Raw genomic sequence first — 16,220 nt, forward strand, 5'->3', positions numbered from 1 at the left:
AATACAGCACAGTTCAAGAGTGTGTCCACTGGAGGGAGACAGAGAGATCCAGCGTGTGAGAGAGAGAGAGAGAGACAGAGACAGACAGAGAGACAGATAGAGACAGAGAGAGAGACAGACAGAGAGACAGATAGAGACAGAGAGAGAGACAGACAGAGAGACAGAGATAGAGAGACAGAGAGAGAGACAAAAACCACGACTAAACTCTAAACGTCAGAGAATTCCCGTTATGATGAAAGCACATAACATCGGCTTAAACACGAAACCACGTTGCTTTAAAAAAGAAAAAAAAAAGGAAAAAAATAACAGACAATGTTGTACCAAAGCCTATCATTCGCCCCCTTTCGTCACCTTCACTAAAAGGATGGTTTGAAACTAATAAAAGCAGAAGTACTGTATATATAAAATGGATCACCTCATTAGGTGTTTTTCTTAGCTGTACCCATTATTCAGTCTTAGCTATACCTATTACCCAGTACCCATTACCCAGTCTTAGCTATACCCATTACCCAGTGCTACACAGACCAGCGTCTAGTTGATTTTTTGATTTGTTTTTAAAGCGGCTGAATAAATAGACGAGTACCATGATGCATGAAAGGCCAACAGACGTCAGGGGGAGCTGGGCGTCCCCCCATGGAAGGGACAGTTCAGGGGGAGCTGGGCGTCCCCCCATGGAGGGGACAGTTCAGGGGGAGCTGGGCGTCCCCCCATGGAGGGGACAGTTCAGGGGGAGCTGGGCGTCCCCCCATGGAGGGGACAGTTCAGGGGGAGCTGGGCGTCCCCCCATGGAGGGGACAGTTCAGGGGGAGCTGGGCTTCCCCCCATGGAGGGGACAGTTCAGGGGGAGCTGGGCGTCCCCCCATGGAGGGGACAGTTCAGGGGGAGCTGGGCTTCCCCCCATGGAGGGGACAGTTCAGGGGGAGCTGGGCGTCCCCCCATGGAGGGGACAGTTCAGGGGGAGCTGGGCGTCCCCCCATGGAGGGGACAGTTCAGGGGGAGCTGGGCGTCCCCCCATGGAGGGGACAGTTCAGGGGGAGCTGGGCGTCCCCCCATGGAGGGGACAGTTCAGGGGGAGCTGGGCGTCTGGGCGTCCCCCCATGGAGGGGACAGTTCAGGGGGAGCTGGGCGTCCCCCCATGGAGGGGACAGTTCAGGGGGAGCTGGGCGTCTGGGCGTCCCCCCATGGAGGGGACAGTTCAGGGGGAGCTGGGCGTCTGGGCGTCCCCCCCATGGAAGGGACTGTTCAGAGCAGCAGGTTCGCAGACTCGTGGTGAGGCAAGAATGGCGATGCCGGTCTGATTTAACCGTCACTATTAGTCCAGACTCCAGTGGAGCTGAGCTCTCGGCCGCGACAGTGCCAAACCAATAAATACTCAAGTAAATAAAAAGAAGATCCACCACATGAGAGACAGAAGAGGAAGGAAACGCCACATGCTCGAGTCGCGGTCATCGTAGAAACATGGGAGCGGGATCGTCAGCACCTGAACAGAAGGCATTGAGGTCACATGATGGAAGCGGGTTTTACGCCATACCGTTTTAAACCTCTAGATGGCGTTTTCCCTTTGCTTGGACGAGTCTCACAGAACACCCGGTGACGCGGTAGGATTTCCCATGTGCCCCGTCGGTCCTGCCTACAGGCGACCATGTGTCCGTAAGCGTGGCGTCCGGCAACAAGCGGTAAGCTAGGCTAGGCAGGGGGCGGGGCGGTGTGGGGGACGTCAATGCGGTCTATCCAGGAGGTTAAAACGAGCACGATGATCGGGGGTCCTAATGATTTTGGAGCGGTGGAGACGATTGTTTAGTTGCTTTTATTTCTCTTCGTTTTAAGATCCTTCTGAGGCCGTTACTTGGCGCTCTTCTTTGGCACGGTGGCCCTCTTGGCCTGCCACAGGTGGTTGTGGATGGTCAGGGCGTCCACGCTGACCGACACCGTCTTGGCGGGGATGACGGTGAACTGCTTGCGGTCGGAGCTGTACTTGTACAGCTTGTCGATCATCTTGCGGCTGATGCTCTTGGGCCCGGTGCCGGTCAGCTTGGCGATCTCCTCCGTGTCGGGGAAGAAGGAGTAGAGCGCGCGGAACTGGCAGCCGCCGTCGCGGAACAGGATCATCAGGTGGTTGGACTCGCACTTCTCCAACTCCTGGTGGTGGAGCGGAGCAGTTTGTTTAAAAGTAAATTTACGCTTCGAGAAACAAGTGTCTACACACACACACACACACACACACACAGTCACACACACACAGTCACACACACACACACACACACACACACACACACACAGTCACACACAGTCACACACAGTCACACACACAAACACAAACACAAAGGCTGTCCCCGAACATTCAGGGTTCGAATGTTCGTTCGTTAGGGTTGGCACTCGAATCTTAATTTATGGCCTTGAACCATTCGTTTTTTTAATTTTTATTATTATAATTTATTATTATTATAATATTTATTTATTTTACTCTGAAATATTTCTCGGCGAGAATGCGATATGCATAATAAGAGTACTATGTTCATGTTGTGTTTACAATCATTTGAAAGTCCTGCATGAGACTAACGCAGTGACACTAACAGTGACACACAGTCACACACACTATGCCCACTTCACTTCAATGCGCTTCTGAGAGTACACAGGTGAAACAAATTAATGAACGAGTGACAACTAACGAGCAAGCTACACTGCAGCTGTACAGTTGTACAGGTAGGCTACTCATAATTAGCATTTTTTGGGGGCTGCTTGAAAAGTCATGGCTCATTTTGAAACCTGGTGCAGATCATTTTCGCGGAGCACAGCAGCTACTTGACGCTCTGTGTGTGTGTGTGTGTGTGTGTGTGTGTGCACGCGCACACGTGTGTGTGTGTTGGGAGAGAGAGAGAGGGGGAGACGTGCTGCGCTCTGATCATGTTCAAGACGGGTATCTCGTGTTGTCATTATAGTGTAAAGTAAAGACGGTTGTATCCGATTCCACACTCAAAATGCACACCTTCCCGGTCGGCCAACCCGGTAGCAGCCCTCACCAACCCCAGATGAACTTAAACATTATTTCACTGATAGTCTATGCAACGTCGCCCCGTAGGATCTATTTATGAATTGCAGCCTGGTTAAAAGCACTCTGAGAAACTAATTCATTAGAACCAATTAACCAAATGGTTCGGACGTTCGCTCGAAAATTCCTGCCAAAGTTTGAGTCCTAAAAACAGGGCTAGGGTACAGCCTTAACACACACACACACACAGTCACAGTCACACACACACACACACACAGTCACACGTTGGCTATTCAAAAATAGTAGATCTGCGTGCGAGCTTATCCATGTGCTATGAAAACATTTGAAAGATAACATCATTACATAAATCTTGTCATCTGGGGGTCCCTGGCACTAAACATTTTTAGATGGAGGTCCCTGGCACTAAACATTTGTAGATGGGGGTCTGGGTCCAAAATACATATTGATAAGGGCCCGGGGGTCCTTGACATCAAAAGTCTGAAGACTGGTCTCTTCAGACTCCGTCTTAGCCCGTACCCCTGTAGCACTTGCCCTAGCCTTGACGACCTTGCAAAGGCAAAGGCCACGCAAAGGCTAACGATTTAATTTAGATGGCATGTTATGTAGACAGATGACCTGGCATCCTATAGTATTTATAGTTTCAATGTACGGATATTCTACCGTTAGACTGATGATAGGTTTTGGTTTACTTATGATCCTAGAGGACTATTTTATATGCATTTGATGTATTACCGTGTGTTGTTCTTGGTTACTGTAAATTGCTCTGGATTGAGAGCGCCTGCTAAATTCATGAATTGTAAATGGTTTGAGAACCACTGATCTGGGATATTTATATAGATTATATATTGAATGTGAGTGAGAAATGTTCAGTCCTAGTGTGGGCTCTGACCTCTAGGATCTGGTTCTTCTGCGGCTCGTTGACCTTTCCCGCCAGGCAGCAGTGTGCGATGGCGTTGTGGATGATTGGCTTGTTGGACTTGGCGCTTGGTTCCTTGAACAGCTTGGGACCTAAATAAAATCAGTTCAGACACGGTGTAAACCTCTTGAACAGCTTGGACGCTAAAGAAAATCAGTTCAGACACAGTGTAAACCTCTTGAACAGCTTGGAACCTAAAGAAAATCAGTTCAGACACAGTGTAAACCTCTTGAACAGCTTGGACGCTAAAGAAAATCAGTTCAGACACAGTGTAAACCTCTTGAACAGCTTGGGACCAAATAAAATCAGTTCAGACCCAAACAGTAGGTCGGGATTTGTGGGATGCAGACACATTGTTTATCGTTATGGGTCCCCTTATTTTTTGTTTGCTACATTTGCTTTTTAATTATTGTTAAAAAACATTTTCAGAAAACATTCACCCAAAAAAAAGTAAATTTGTTATTTATTAAAGTTATTTCACATAAAAAATAAAGATTGTCTACTCAGGCTTGTGTGAACACCTTGGACAGTTTTTAAGTTGCTCGATTCAGTATTTAGCACAAAAAAAAGAGTGGTGTATTTAAACTTTTGCCAATGCATTAGCCACTTTATTGTGTCTTTTTACTGTCCTATACAAGAGTCGTGCCTTCGTCTCGTCTTTTTTTTGTGCATCAATTCTGTCACCCTAGTGGGTGACAGAATTGATGAGAGAGGCACATCAATTCATGTTTTCTTTCATTTACCGTTTTCATTCACTTTTAATAATTATTTTAGATTTTTCCGTCTTCCTCCTAGGAGGTTCTTTTCCAAAACAATTACCGTAATTTCCGGACTATAAAATGTATTAAAAATAAATGAAAAAAATTATTAAAAAAAACACGGCTCCCTCTCACTTATATTAGAAGGACAATATCAGTCACCAAAAAAAAAGGATGGGTATTTTCAATGAATCCATCATGGTTAAAATGGAGTTTGTATAGAAAGGGGGGAGGGGCAGCTAACATGAATATCAAATATCTAAATACTGAATCTAACAACTTAAAAACTGAGGTGTTCACATAAGCCTGGGTAGACGATGAAATGACCCAAAAAATTTGCAACCTTGCGGTTACCATCCGGCCACTCTACCCCTGAGCCACGGCCGCCCAGATAACCATTTTAAAACCCATTTTGGGCGGGAACCCCTTTTGGTGTTTTAAACATTATGTTATAAATTTAGCTATTGAAAAATAGCAGATCGCTACGAGCTTGTAGGTCTGCTATTTTTGAAAAATTGTGAAAATATTTATTTCAGAAAACTGGAGGATTTAGAAGAAACTTTTTTAAATTTCGAGGTCAGGCCTAAATGGGTTAGGAAGGGTTTCCTTGGTGCACTGACCGCCCAGAGAACTATTTTAGGAAGGGTTTCCTTGGTGCACTGACCGCCCAGAGAACTATTTTAGGAAGGGTTTCCTTGGTGCACTGACCGCCCAGAGAACTATTTTAGGAAGGGTTTCCTTGGTGCACTGACCGCCCAGAGAACTATTTTAGGAAGGGTTTCCTTGGTGCACTGACCGCCCAGAGAACTATTTTAGGAAGGGTTTCCTTGGTGCACTGACCGCCCAGAGAACTATTTTAGGAAGGGTTTCCTTGGTGCACTGACCGCCCAGAGAACTATTTTGGGAAGGGTTTCCTTGGTGCACTGACCGCCCAGAGAACTATTTTGGGAAGGGTTTCCTTGGTGCACTGACCGGTGTATTCCGCCATGGAGGTGATGGAAGACGCCGTGGAGCCGTTGTCCCAGTCTCTCTCCACCGTGCGGCTGGTGTTACGGCTGCCGGGGAAGGACTCTACCGAGTCACAGCTGCAACACAGATTATAGAAATATAAACATTACAATACATATGAAAACATAACTAGGAAGGACTCTACCGAGTCACAGCTGCAACACACATGATTATAGAAATATAAACATTACAATACATATGAAAACATAACTAGAACAATAATTCATAATAATGGGTGGAATTTAACCCACCAGGAAAACATCATTTATTTGTGCAAAGAGAACATTTTTAACTAAAAAGATCTTTGCTTATGGAACAAAATATTTTGAGATGATAATCTTGGGGGTCCTTCAGTGTGATTGTGGATGTCCCTAAATAAATAATTAAAAAATATATATATTTGGGGTCCTTAAAATGAAAATGTTTGGGTTAAAAGCAGGTTTGTAGCAGAAGGAGCCAGCTTACCGCTGGGAGCCGGTCCCTCCCGAGTTGACGCTGTCAGCTTCGTTGGTGGTAGCGGAGGCCAGGGACAGACTGGAGCCTGACTGGGCCGTGCTCAGGCTGTCCGCTATATGGGAGCAGGAGGACACTTCATTATTACAACTAGTCCTTACACGTTCTGAATATATGAATAACGTGGGTATTGCAATGTAATAGATCACACGCGTTGACCTTCTGTCGACTGACGCAAGAGTAGCTAGTAGTATCAGGGTCCGAGTTGTTTTCCCCGTGTGGGTCTGTTACGCGGAAAAGTGTTATTCGGAAAAGTGTGTCCCAGTATTAATCTGTGTCCGTCCCAACATGCATTTCACTGGTGACCCGGACGTGGACAGACAGACAGCGATCGGTGAATTTAGTAATGATGATGATGGCAAAAAAATGGAAGCTGCAAACATGCAGTTTTTGACCACTAGAGGGCAGCAAGTACTAAGTTGAATGGTAAATGCACCAGGACAAATTGCACATGTGTGCATAACCCACAGAAGTGAGTCAGTTTGCTGAAGTAGTCCATTATATAGAACTTGGTTTCAGAAAAATAGCCTGTTTGGAATCAAAAGGCTGAGAAAATACCTATTTTTATAGTGTTTTTCAATCAGAATTCTCGCTCAAGCCTTTTATTTTAGATTTCAGTGATATCAGACATATAAACAGTACTTCTTCTCAAACAAATGACAAAAAAATTATAAATAAATGTATTCTAATATAAGTAGTAATTGAATAGGCTCCTGTTTTAGGACAGATGAGGGATCCATCGTGTTTGTGAGTGTGTTCGAGTGCGAGTGTGTGTGTGTCTGTGTGTATGTGTGTGAGTTAGCTAGTGTGTAACTTCCTCCTTGCGTTCAGGATGCGATCAATGGTAGTGCCAAAATCACGTCACATGGGATGGGGCGTGTGTGTGTGTGTACACACTACACACACGCTCTATCCGTGTGCGTGTCCTGACCCAGCGTTTGGGGCGAAACACTGGTCTATTCGCTCTAAAAGCTACCGGGAGGGAGCGCGACTTACGCGTGGAAGAAGGGCACTTGGAGAAACTGTCGCTGGACGACTCCTCTCTGTTGAAGACGGCCTTGGGCCTGTGTTTCTGCCTGGGCTTGGGGGTCTTGGGCATGGGAGCCTTGGGGGTCTTGGGCTTGGCCAACAGGAGGCCCTGCTCCTCCAGGATCTCCTGCTGCTTCCGTCGCAGGTACTCCTGCTTGATGAGCTCCCTCCTCGTCTTCTCCTCCTCCTTGCGCAGGCGGTCCTCCTCTGCCTTGCGTCTGGCCAACCAAAGGGGCAAAAGAAATAACACGCGTGTTGAGCTTGATCATCTGCAACTTTAGCTATTTCTGAATTCGAATCGAGAAAAGTAAAAATGTTGGACATTATGGGCTGTATTTTGCGTGTCTTAAGTACCAGGTCTTATTACTTAACTTAAGACCTGGAGGCATGATCAATGTCATTTGGCTATTCTGAGTGGCCAAAGAGCATTGACCACGCCTCCAGGTCTTAAGTTAAGTTAAGTAATAAGACCTGATACTTAAGACACGCAAAATACAGCCCAAGGTCTCCACCCGACATAAGAGACAAAATGTTTGCCTCCATTCAGCACCTGAGCAATGACCGAAGGGACACACACACACACACACACACACACACACACACACACACACACACACACACACACACACAAACACCAAATCTCAGCCTCGGAAACCTGGAATGGGAATGCGTGTGAGGTCACATGAGGTATAAACGGTCACCTGGCTTCGTCGCGTTTGAGCTCCGACTCCACCTCCAGCTGCTGTTTGCGCAGCCGAGCCTCCTCGGCCTTCTTCTGCTGCTTCAGCAGGAAGGCTGCTCTCTTCTTCGCCAGCTCGTCCTCCGCCTTCTGCTCATCCTGCAGTCAGAGAGGAGAGGAGAGGAGAGGAGAGGAGAGGAGAGGAGAGGAGAGGAGAGGAGAGGAGAGGAGAGGAGAGGAGAGGAGAGGAGAGGAGAGGAGAGGAGAGGAGAGGAGAGGAGAGGAGAGGAGAGTTGGACATTAGGAGTCAATTAACCCATTTTTACCTGAGATCAGATTCTAAAAATGTCTTCTTCATCCATGTCAGTGGTTCTTAGATTTTTCAAAAATAGCAGACCTACGAGCTTGTAGATCTGCTATTTTTCAATAGCTAAAGCACAACATAATGCTAACACCAAAAGGGGTTCCCGCCCCAAAATGGGTTAAGGGAATGACTGAACAGAACAGGAAAAGGCTGTAATTAATTAATGTAATGTAATTAACTATATGAAACATCTACCATAATCAATGTTGCCTAAAGTCGTTGGAAAGGAGCGTTCAAACTTTTAGATTTTTGGATTGTAAAAATCACATTACAAAAATAATAATTGTTGTTAGAACGTTAATTCTAACAACGATTACTTTTTGGGGTCGCGAGACATCATGGCCACGGGGGTCCCCAGCCAAAAACGTTGAGAACTCTGTGCTAGAGAGGAGAGGTTCAAAGAGTATTGGGCCGTTTCTCAGAATGAACCACAACTGCTTTAGTGCTTTCTCTGAACACCCTGGACATTCTATCCAACAGTACCGCCACTTTCAGAGACCGTACCTTGAAGAAAAAGCCAATGCCAGACTTCTCCTCTCCCTCCCCTCCCTCGGTGCCGCCACCGCCATCATCCAACTCCTCGTCGGCCCTCAGCTCGGAGAGATCCACTTCGATCAGCGGGGCTTTGCTGCGCTGCAGCTCCTCCGAGGGCGCGTTCTCCTTCCCCGAGCCGTCCGAGGAGTTGAGCTCCGTCTCCCTCACGGTACTGGACAGGCACTCGTCAAAGGACACTTCTCCAGCGGCCACGGTCGACGGGTCCACTCTGGTCGGCAGGCGCAGGTTGGCTTCGTCCTGAAGCCGGAATGTGGCGCTCCGGAGGTGGCCGGAGCCGGGCGGCTGCACGCCGATTGTCTCTGCTGCGGTGGGGGTCCTGGGGCTGGGGGCGTCGGGCTGCTCGGCCCTGGGGGACCGGCCCCCATGGAAGTGCCTCGGCTGAGGCAAGGTGTCCCCGCTCTGCGTGGGGGTGCCGCCCCTGGAGCCCTGCCGACTCTGCTCCTTGGCTATCTTCAGCTCGGAGGGTTTGGATCTGGAGCCTCGGGTCGAGGAGAGCTTCGGGGGCTTCCTGGCTGGAACGGAGCCGGCGGTGGAGATGGACTCCATGAACTGGACCGGCGCGCGCACTTTAGCGTCACCGACGGCCTTGTCGGTGGCGGAGGGAGGTGGCGGGCCGGCGGCACCACCAGGGGGCGACTGTACATTCTGCTTCATCAGCATCTCCTGCTGGAACGACAGCTGCATCATCTGCTGCTGGATGCTGCCGATGGCCTCGTTCAGCAGCTCGATGGAGCGGTTGCACTCGTTCAGGTCCAGCTCTTCCTCCAGATAGAAGCTTCCTCCGCCGCCCTTCTTTTCCGTGTCCAAGCCGCCGCCGGGCAGCGTGGCGGCCACCTCTGCCTCTCTGCCGCCCCGCAGGGCGTCGACGCACACATCGTCCTTGGAGGCGGTACCTTTCTCGCCGCTGAGCTGGTCTTTTGAAAAGTCTGACTTGAGGGCGTTGGGCAGCGTGTCGCTTTTTAGGGGGCTGGGCTGCGTGTCGCTTTTGAGGGGTTTAGGCAGCGTGTCGCCCTTGAGGGCGTTGGGCAGCGTGTCGGTCTTGCCGCAGCCCTTCTTGACGATGTGCAGGAAGGCGGCCTTCCCCAGCTTCTGCCTCTGTCTGGCCGACAGCGCCTCCATCTTCTTCTTCTGGTGCTCGATGGCCCGCCGCTTCTCCTCCAGCTGCATGTGGAGCTGGACGAGCTCCGAGGCCAGCACGTTGTTGGACCCGCCGGCGGCGAGCGGCGAGGACGGGCTCTGGTCCCGCCTCAGCCTCCAGGAGGAGGCGGCCAGCGGCACGCCGCACTCCGACCCGTCCGGAGTGGTCCTCTGGGAGCTGGAGGCGCTGGAGCGCAGGTCGTGGTTGCTGCCGAATCGCTGCTGGTGCGCCTTGCGCTCGGCGAAGGAGGTCATGCGCACGCTGCCGCTGGCCTGGGAGTGCGTGCTGAGGCACGGGCTGGAGCGCCCGCTGCCCCCGTTCAGGTCCTTGTCCTTGTCCACGTGCTCCTTGACGTTCATGTCCTCCTGGAGCTTGGCCGATTCCTCCTCTTCCGCGTCAAACGTTTTCCTGATCCAGTTGGGGTCCTTGGTGGTCAGCGCCTCGTCCAGATCGTCCTCCTCCTCGTCCTCCTCGTCCACCTCCTCCAGCTCCGGCTCCGGGACCTGCCCAGGCCTCTGCTCCTCAGAGTCAGAGTGCAGGTAGAAGCCCCCGGCCGGCTCCCTGGAGGAGGGGTCCACGCTGCAGGCCGCCTGGTCGTGGGGAGGGTCGGTCGGCGGGTCCGGCTCCTCGCCGGAGGAGGGACTGAAGGTCCTGTTGAGGCCGGCGGGCAGGGCTTTCCTCCGGACGGCTGCGGCGGGACCGTCTCCTCGGCGTAGGGAGCCTCTCCCCGCAGAGTGGGGGACCTCGCCGCTCTCCTCCTCCTTGTTCAGACATACAGACTTCTCTTTGGCCGGCTTCAGCACGGCAGGCATCAGTGGTTCTAGGTAAAAGCCGTCCGTGGCGGGCTCAGCCTCGGCGGTGGGTTCGGGCGTGGCTGCTGCTTGTACACCGCCGCCCCCCCGCTCGGGAAAGGCTGGAGCGTCGGTTCTCATAACAGCCGCCAGGGTCTCGTCCTCCTCGGCCTCGGCGCCGACGGCCAGCAGGCCGTGGCCGTTGATTCTCCGTGCCTGCGGAGGCAGGTGGCCGGGGGGAGGGGCCTGGTGCTTGGGGGTGACGTTGACCACGTTGGAGGCCAGGCTGTCTTTGCTGATGGAGCGGGCCAGGCTGATGCTGTCGGCATCGCTGTCCGTGGCCGAGGGGAACATGTAGGGGTTCAGTGTAGACATCGGTCTGGAGGGAGGAAGCATGGAAAACACAACATACATTAACTCAGAATATAGTAGAGCTTTCACAAGAACACCAGTGTTGGACTTAAACTCATGACGACAACTAGGGGCTGTTCACTTGAGCCCTACATACTTTGTCGCATGACGAATATAGCAAAAGGGAGGTTGCAGACCTGCTCATTTCGTGCCCAAATAGGGACGCCAGGTTGAACGTGGTTAAACACATAATTATACCCCATCTTAAATAGAATGTAATAGATCAAGGTTACCTCTGCCTCTTCTCCGGCCAGGCAACGACAGAGCCTCTGGTCTGTCCTTCCATCTGAGTCAAGGAGTTGGAGCGGTTTCTCAGGCCTAGCACACAAAACACATCTGAGTCAAGGAGTTGGAGCGGTTTCTCAGGCCTAGCACACAAAACACATCAGCTACTAAGCAGACGGCTCAAATACAGAAAATCTTTTAATATTAACATTTGAATAAAACTTTGATTTAGACTGAATCCTTATTTTAGCAAACGTGTTAAGATTATCTAAAGAATAGGCTCAAATGAACACTATCTCAATGGTGCATTTACAGTTTATAGCGTCTTTATCCAAAGCTCTTTACATTTCATTCACACAGAGGAAACCATACAAAGCACCAGCTTTGTTCATTCATTGGGAGCAGTCAGAGGTTCAGTGCCTTGCTCAGATCCACACTAACCCAGGAAAAGCCAGGGATAGAACCGGGAACCTTGAAATTCCAAAGCGACCATGCTACCATGCTTTGAATTTTGAATTAAAAAAAAAAAACGTTTTAATATTTACCTGTGATGACATTGAATGTTGTTATTATTGTTCAAGTCATGTATATGAATTGATTGCATAGGGCCTAAATGGAAACAAGACTGCAAGGACTCTTTTTTTGGTGCTATCCCTTTTGGACTGAGGGTTTGACTGTACTCTGTTGCAGTTTATACATTCTGTCTAATAAACTATTCTTATTCAATCAATAAATCAAAACTCCTGGGAAAAATATAATAATGATCTCTGTGTGAATTCAAAGCTGCATGAAGCGAGTCATTTTGTGGTGTAAGCATCGCATTAAGAGAACATTAGAAATACAACAACTAATACAGCGGTAATGTTTAAGAGAACATTAGATATACAACTAATACAGCTGTAATGTTTAATATCTTTACCAGCCCCGGCGTCTTCCCCTTGCTGCTTCTGTTGCCTCTGTCTCAAAGGTAGGAGAGGATGGGACGGGCTGAAGGTCGGACCCCCTTTACTGAAAATCACAAAAGATCACATTTAATATCTCACACCGTATGTACATTCAACCGGATTGAGAATGGAATGAGCAGCGATGAGGTACGCATGAAAGAATTGGCGACACAAACAGCACAGTCAATAATGTAGACCGGACCTGGCCTAATAGATTAAAATTGCATAAGCTTGATCAAAATGGAAAATGGTGCCTTTATATAGCGCCTTAATCCAAGGCGCTTTACATACATTCACCCATTCATACACCGATGGCGGCAGAAACCATGCAAGGCACCAAGTAACCTGCACATCGGGAGCAATTAGGGGTTCAGAGTCTTGCTCAAGGACACTTCGACACTGACTCTGGGGGAGCCCGGGTTTGAACTGGCAACCTTTGCGGTTAACATCCAGCCACTCTACCCCTGAGCCACCGCCGCAAAATTGAAGACAAAAGTGTGTAAACACAAAGATTTATCTTCTTCCTGTTCCTTTTCTTTTATGGAATATGTACAAGGTCAAATTAATATAAATCATGTAAAACCATAACTGAAATGAAATAAATAAATATGAAATGAAACGTTGAAGACAAAAGCGAGGACGCAAATTGTAATTGGCCGGGGTGACTGGGTGGGAGATTGCCATTGGTTGAGAATGAGATGATGCATGATGATAAGAGCGCCCCTCACTTCACACGGTTGTGATTTTTTTATATTACACACACAGGTGTGTGTGTGTGTCTGTGTGAGTGTGTGAGTGAGTGAGTGAGTGAGTGAGTGAGTGTCAACGAATCAACATGTTTTTTAATCACCAAGTCTGATTAACAACGTAAACCTGTGTTAAGACGTGTACAATTTCTTTGAGCTTATATATCTGCTATTTGATCCCCTCCAAGTCCATTAATCATAATCGAGGCTAAAGTTTAAAATAATCTTTATATTGATTATAACTTAAGTCATAATATCACCCAGCCCTGCTCAAGGCAAGTGAAAGATCCATTCCTGGTAGCTTGTGCACGGGGGGCGGAGCAGCAAACAGGTAAAACCACACCGTGTGAAGTAAGTGGTGCAACTCCGTGTCAGCAACCATGCTGTTTTCGTGCTCACACATACCCAGCCAGCCAGTTACCCACACACATAGTCACTTAAGGAAGTGATTTGCACCATTTAAAAACAGAGAACGGGAGAGCATGATGCGACTGAATGAGAAGCAGAATGAGACTTACAGAGGGTCAGCAGAGTCTTCAGGGTGCAGGAAATACCTGTTGCAGACTTCTGGGCTGGCCTGCGCCTCGGTGGAGCCGGGGCTGGCCAGGAAACTGCGCTTGGTGGCGTTGGAGATGGGCACCGATGGACGGCCACTCTTGCACTGTGCCATAGCTCGGGCTGGGAGGATGGAAGCAGTGTCGTCGGTCAAGAGGGGGAAAAACTGTGTGTGTGTGTGTGTGTGTGTGGGGGGGGGGGGGGTGACTTTGAATAGCACTGAGCAGCATTTTGTGTTTTCCGTGAGGACTGCGGATGAAAATTAGCAACTGTGCTATATCCGGTGTATTTACGTCCATGTGACGTCCATTAATATGCATTGTCCTGTCCAAATAAACAAATTAAATTTGAAATTAAAAAGCATCATTAGAGGATGAAATACCCGTTTCGGTCAAAACGCCACATTTTATAACAAATACAAAGGAAGAGTTCATGTTCATGCTTCAATTTATACAACATATAAAAACAATGTATTCGTCTGGTACATAGCTCATGTGGAAACATCACAATGTTCATGTTCATGCACCAATTTATACAACATATAAAAACAATGTATTCGTCTGGTACATAGCTCATGTGGAAACATCACAATTTCTTGTTTTGTCCTTTTTTACTTTTGCTTATTTGAAAGGTAAGGCAACCACTATTGGATGTTCAAAAATATGTCCTTCAGTGATTATGAGCACAGCAAAGCTCTCTGGCGTACGTACATCTGTGATATGAGCACAGCAAAGCTCTCTGGCGTACGTACATCTGTGATATGAGCACAGCAAAGCTCTCTGGCGTACGTACATCTGTGATATGAGCACAGCAAAGCTCTCTGGCGTATGTACATCTGTGATATGAGCACAGCAAAGCTCTCTGGCGTACGTACATCTGTGATATGAGCACAGCAAAGCTCTCTGGCGTACGTACATCTGTGATATGAGCACAGCAAAGCTCTCTGGCGTACGTACATCTGTGATATGAGCACAGCAAAGCTCTCTGGCGTACGTACATCTGTGATATGAGCACAGCAAAGCTCTCTGGCGTACGTACATCTGTGATATGAGCACAGCAAAGCTCTCTGGCGTACGTACATCTGTGATATGAGCACAGCAAAGCTCTCTGGCGTACGTACATCTGTGATATGAGCACAGCAAAGCTCTCTGGCGTACGTACATCTGTGATATGAGCACAGCAAAGCTCTCTGGCGTACGTACATCTGTGATATGAGCACAGCAAAGCTCTCTGGCGTACGACCGTACGTACCATCTTTGAACTCCTGGGGGTCTCTGGGCTGGACGAACTCTGGCTTGACGATCTCAAACCACCAGAAGAGCTCCGCGATGAACACCATCACATTGTGCTGCGAGAAGAAGAGAGCACAGGCAACAGTGTAGAGCGTTTAAGGTGTCCGCCATAATACACTGTGAAGTCCTCAAGTGTTCAAAGCTGCATTCCAGAGCTCATTTGAATGAAGAAAACATTATTTTTAACCAAAATATGGTACGGCATGTTGATAGCATAACTAGCACATCTGCAGTGGTTTGATTGAGATTTTTAGATTTAGACTGTGGTGTTGGTTAGGGCATTAAGCAACTAGTCGAATAGTTTACTAGTCGACTAGTAAATCCACTAGTCGACCTTGTTGGTACTACTGACTAGTTGATAATAAGAAAAAAAAAGTTTATATTTTTTAATTTTTCCCGATTTTCTACAAGATCAGGTAGATTATAGTTATAGTCACCAATGTGTACACATTTTTTTTCTTTTACATAATAGGTAGTTAAACAACTACGGTAGTCGACTAGTAAACTAGTAAAAATGACTAGAAGTGAATGCCCTAGTGTTGGTAGTAGGACACCGATTGGCTGGTAAATTAAAGCAGTATACGTATGTTTGGTCTCCTCAACGTGGCAGACTCAGGTTCCAATCCCAGGTAGGACATGACATTTACAGATCACAGCTGTGGTTTACCTCAGAGATTGTGCAAATAGAGAACCAAATTTGAACCATTTGTGCACCTGTAGAAAGCATGATATAAAAGGGTTCTCCAACTATAAACTTTCACGACAGCAGACAGCAACAAATATAATTTATGAAAAGCTACTACAGTGAAGTCAGTTCACAGAAGTTGGGGATTATCTGTGGGAAAATCCTTACATATACTAAATTATACTAAATTGTTTATAGGGTCAATATAAGTAAAATAATATAGCCTTTCCATAGGAGTATCTTTTTATATTTTTCCAAAAATAATACAAACAGCCAAACACCAGGGGTGAGTTGTCCAGTATTCATATAAAAGAGTCTACCTTGAGCACCAGGGGCGAATAGAGCACGTCTTCTGTCCGCAGGTAGAAGCTCTTGTTCAGATACTCGCTGGCAAACTCCTTGAGCAGTTGGATGTTGTACAGGCTGTCGGCGATGGAGGGCACCTCCTTCAGGCAGATATCTGAGCAGACAAGCACAAATATATACTGTATCTCTGACTGAAAAGCTTTGTTAGGCCAACTCTTAATCTGCAATGTACAAATTATGATTCTTTTAGAATTATGCCAGTTATAACCAGTTGAATTCACAGATTGAGGCTTTA

General features: G+C 48.0%; 1 protein-coding gene across 3 annotated transcripts in view; it reads right to left on the reverse strand.

Moving 5' to 3' along the window:
* Window positions 1–1,173: 1,173 nt before the first annotated feature.
* The window catches only part of camsap1b (calmodulin regulated spectrin-associated protein 1b), a 42,339-nt gene continuing 27,292 nt past the window's right edge, over window positions 1,174–16,220 (reverse strand). For 2 of the 3 annotated variants that reach the window (XM_083784258.1, XM_083784260.1), the window contains 12 exons: window positions 15,940–16,079; window positions 14,894–14,990; window positions 13,606–13,765; window positions 12,317–12,405; window positions 11,406–11,490; window positions 8,782–11,140; window positions 7,936–8,072; window positions 7,202–7,452; window positions 6,158–6,260; window positions 5,657–5,769; window positions 3,900–4,018; window positions 1,174–2,139 (listed from right to left, as the gene is read on the reverse strand). In XM_083784258.1, coding sequence (XP_083640384.1) covers window positions 1,843–2,139; window positions 3,900–4,018; window positions 5,657–5,769; window positions 6,158–6,260; window positions 7,202–7,452; window positions 7,936–8,072; window positions 8,782–11,140; window positions 11,406–11,490; window positions 12,317–12,405; window positions 13,606–13,765; window positions 14,894–14,990; window positions 15,940–16,079 — 3,950 coding nt within the window. In that variant the 3' untranslated portion in view covers window positions 1,174–1,842. The remainder of the gene's footprint in view (window positions 2,140–3,899; window positions 4,019–5,656; window positions 5,770–6,157; window positions 6,261–7,201; window positions 7,453–7,935; window positions 8,073–8,781; window positions 11,141–11,405; window positions 11,491–12,316; window positions 12,406–13,605; window positions 13,766–14,893; window positions 14,991–15,939; window positions 16,080–16,220) is intronic. The other variant, XM_083784259.1, reaches the window with a different exon arrangement.

Source organism: Protomyctophum parallelum (assembly GCF_964188405.1).
Source record: "Protomyctophum parallelum genome assembly, chromosome: 15".
In the NCBI taxonomy this organism is placed as follows: Eukaryota; Metazoa; Chordata; class Actinopteri; order Myctophiformes; family Myctophidae; genus Protomyctophum; species Protomyctophum parallelum.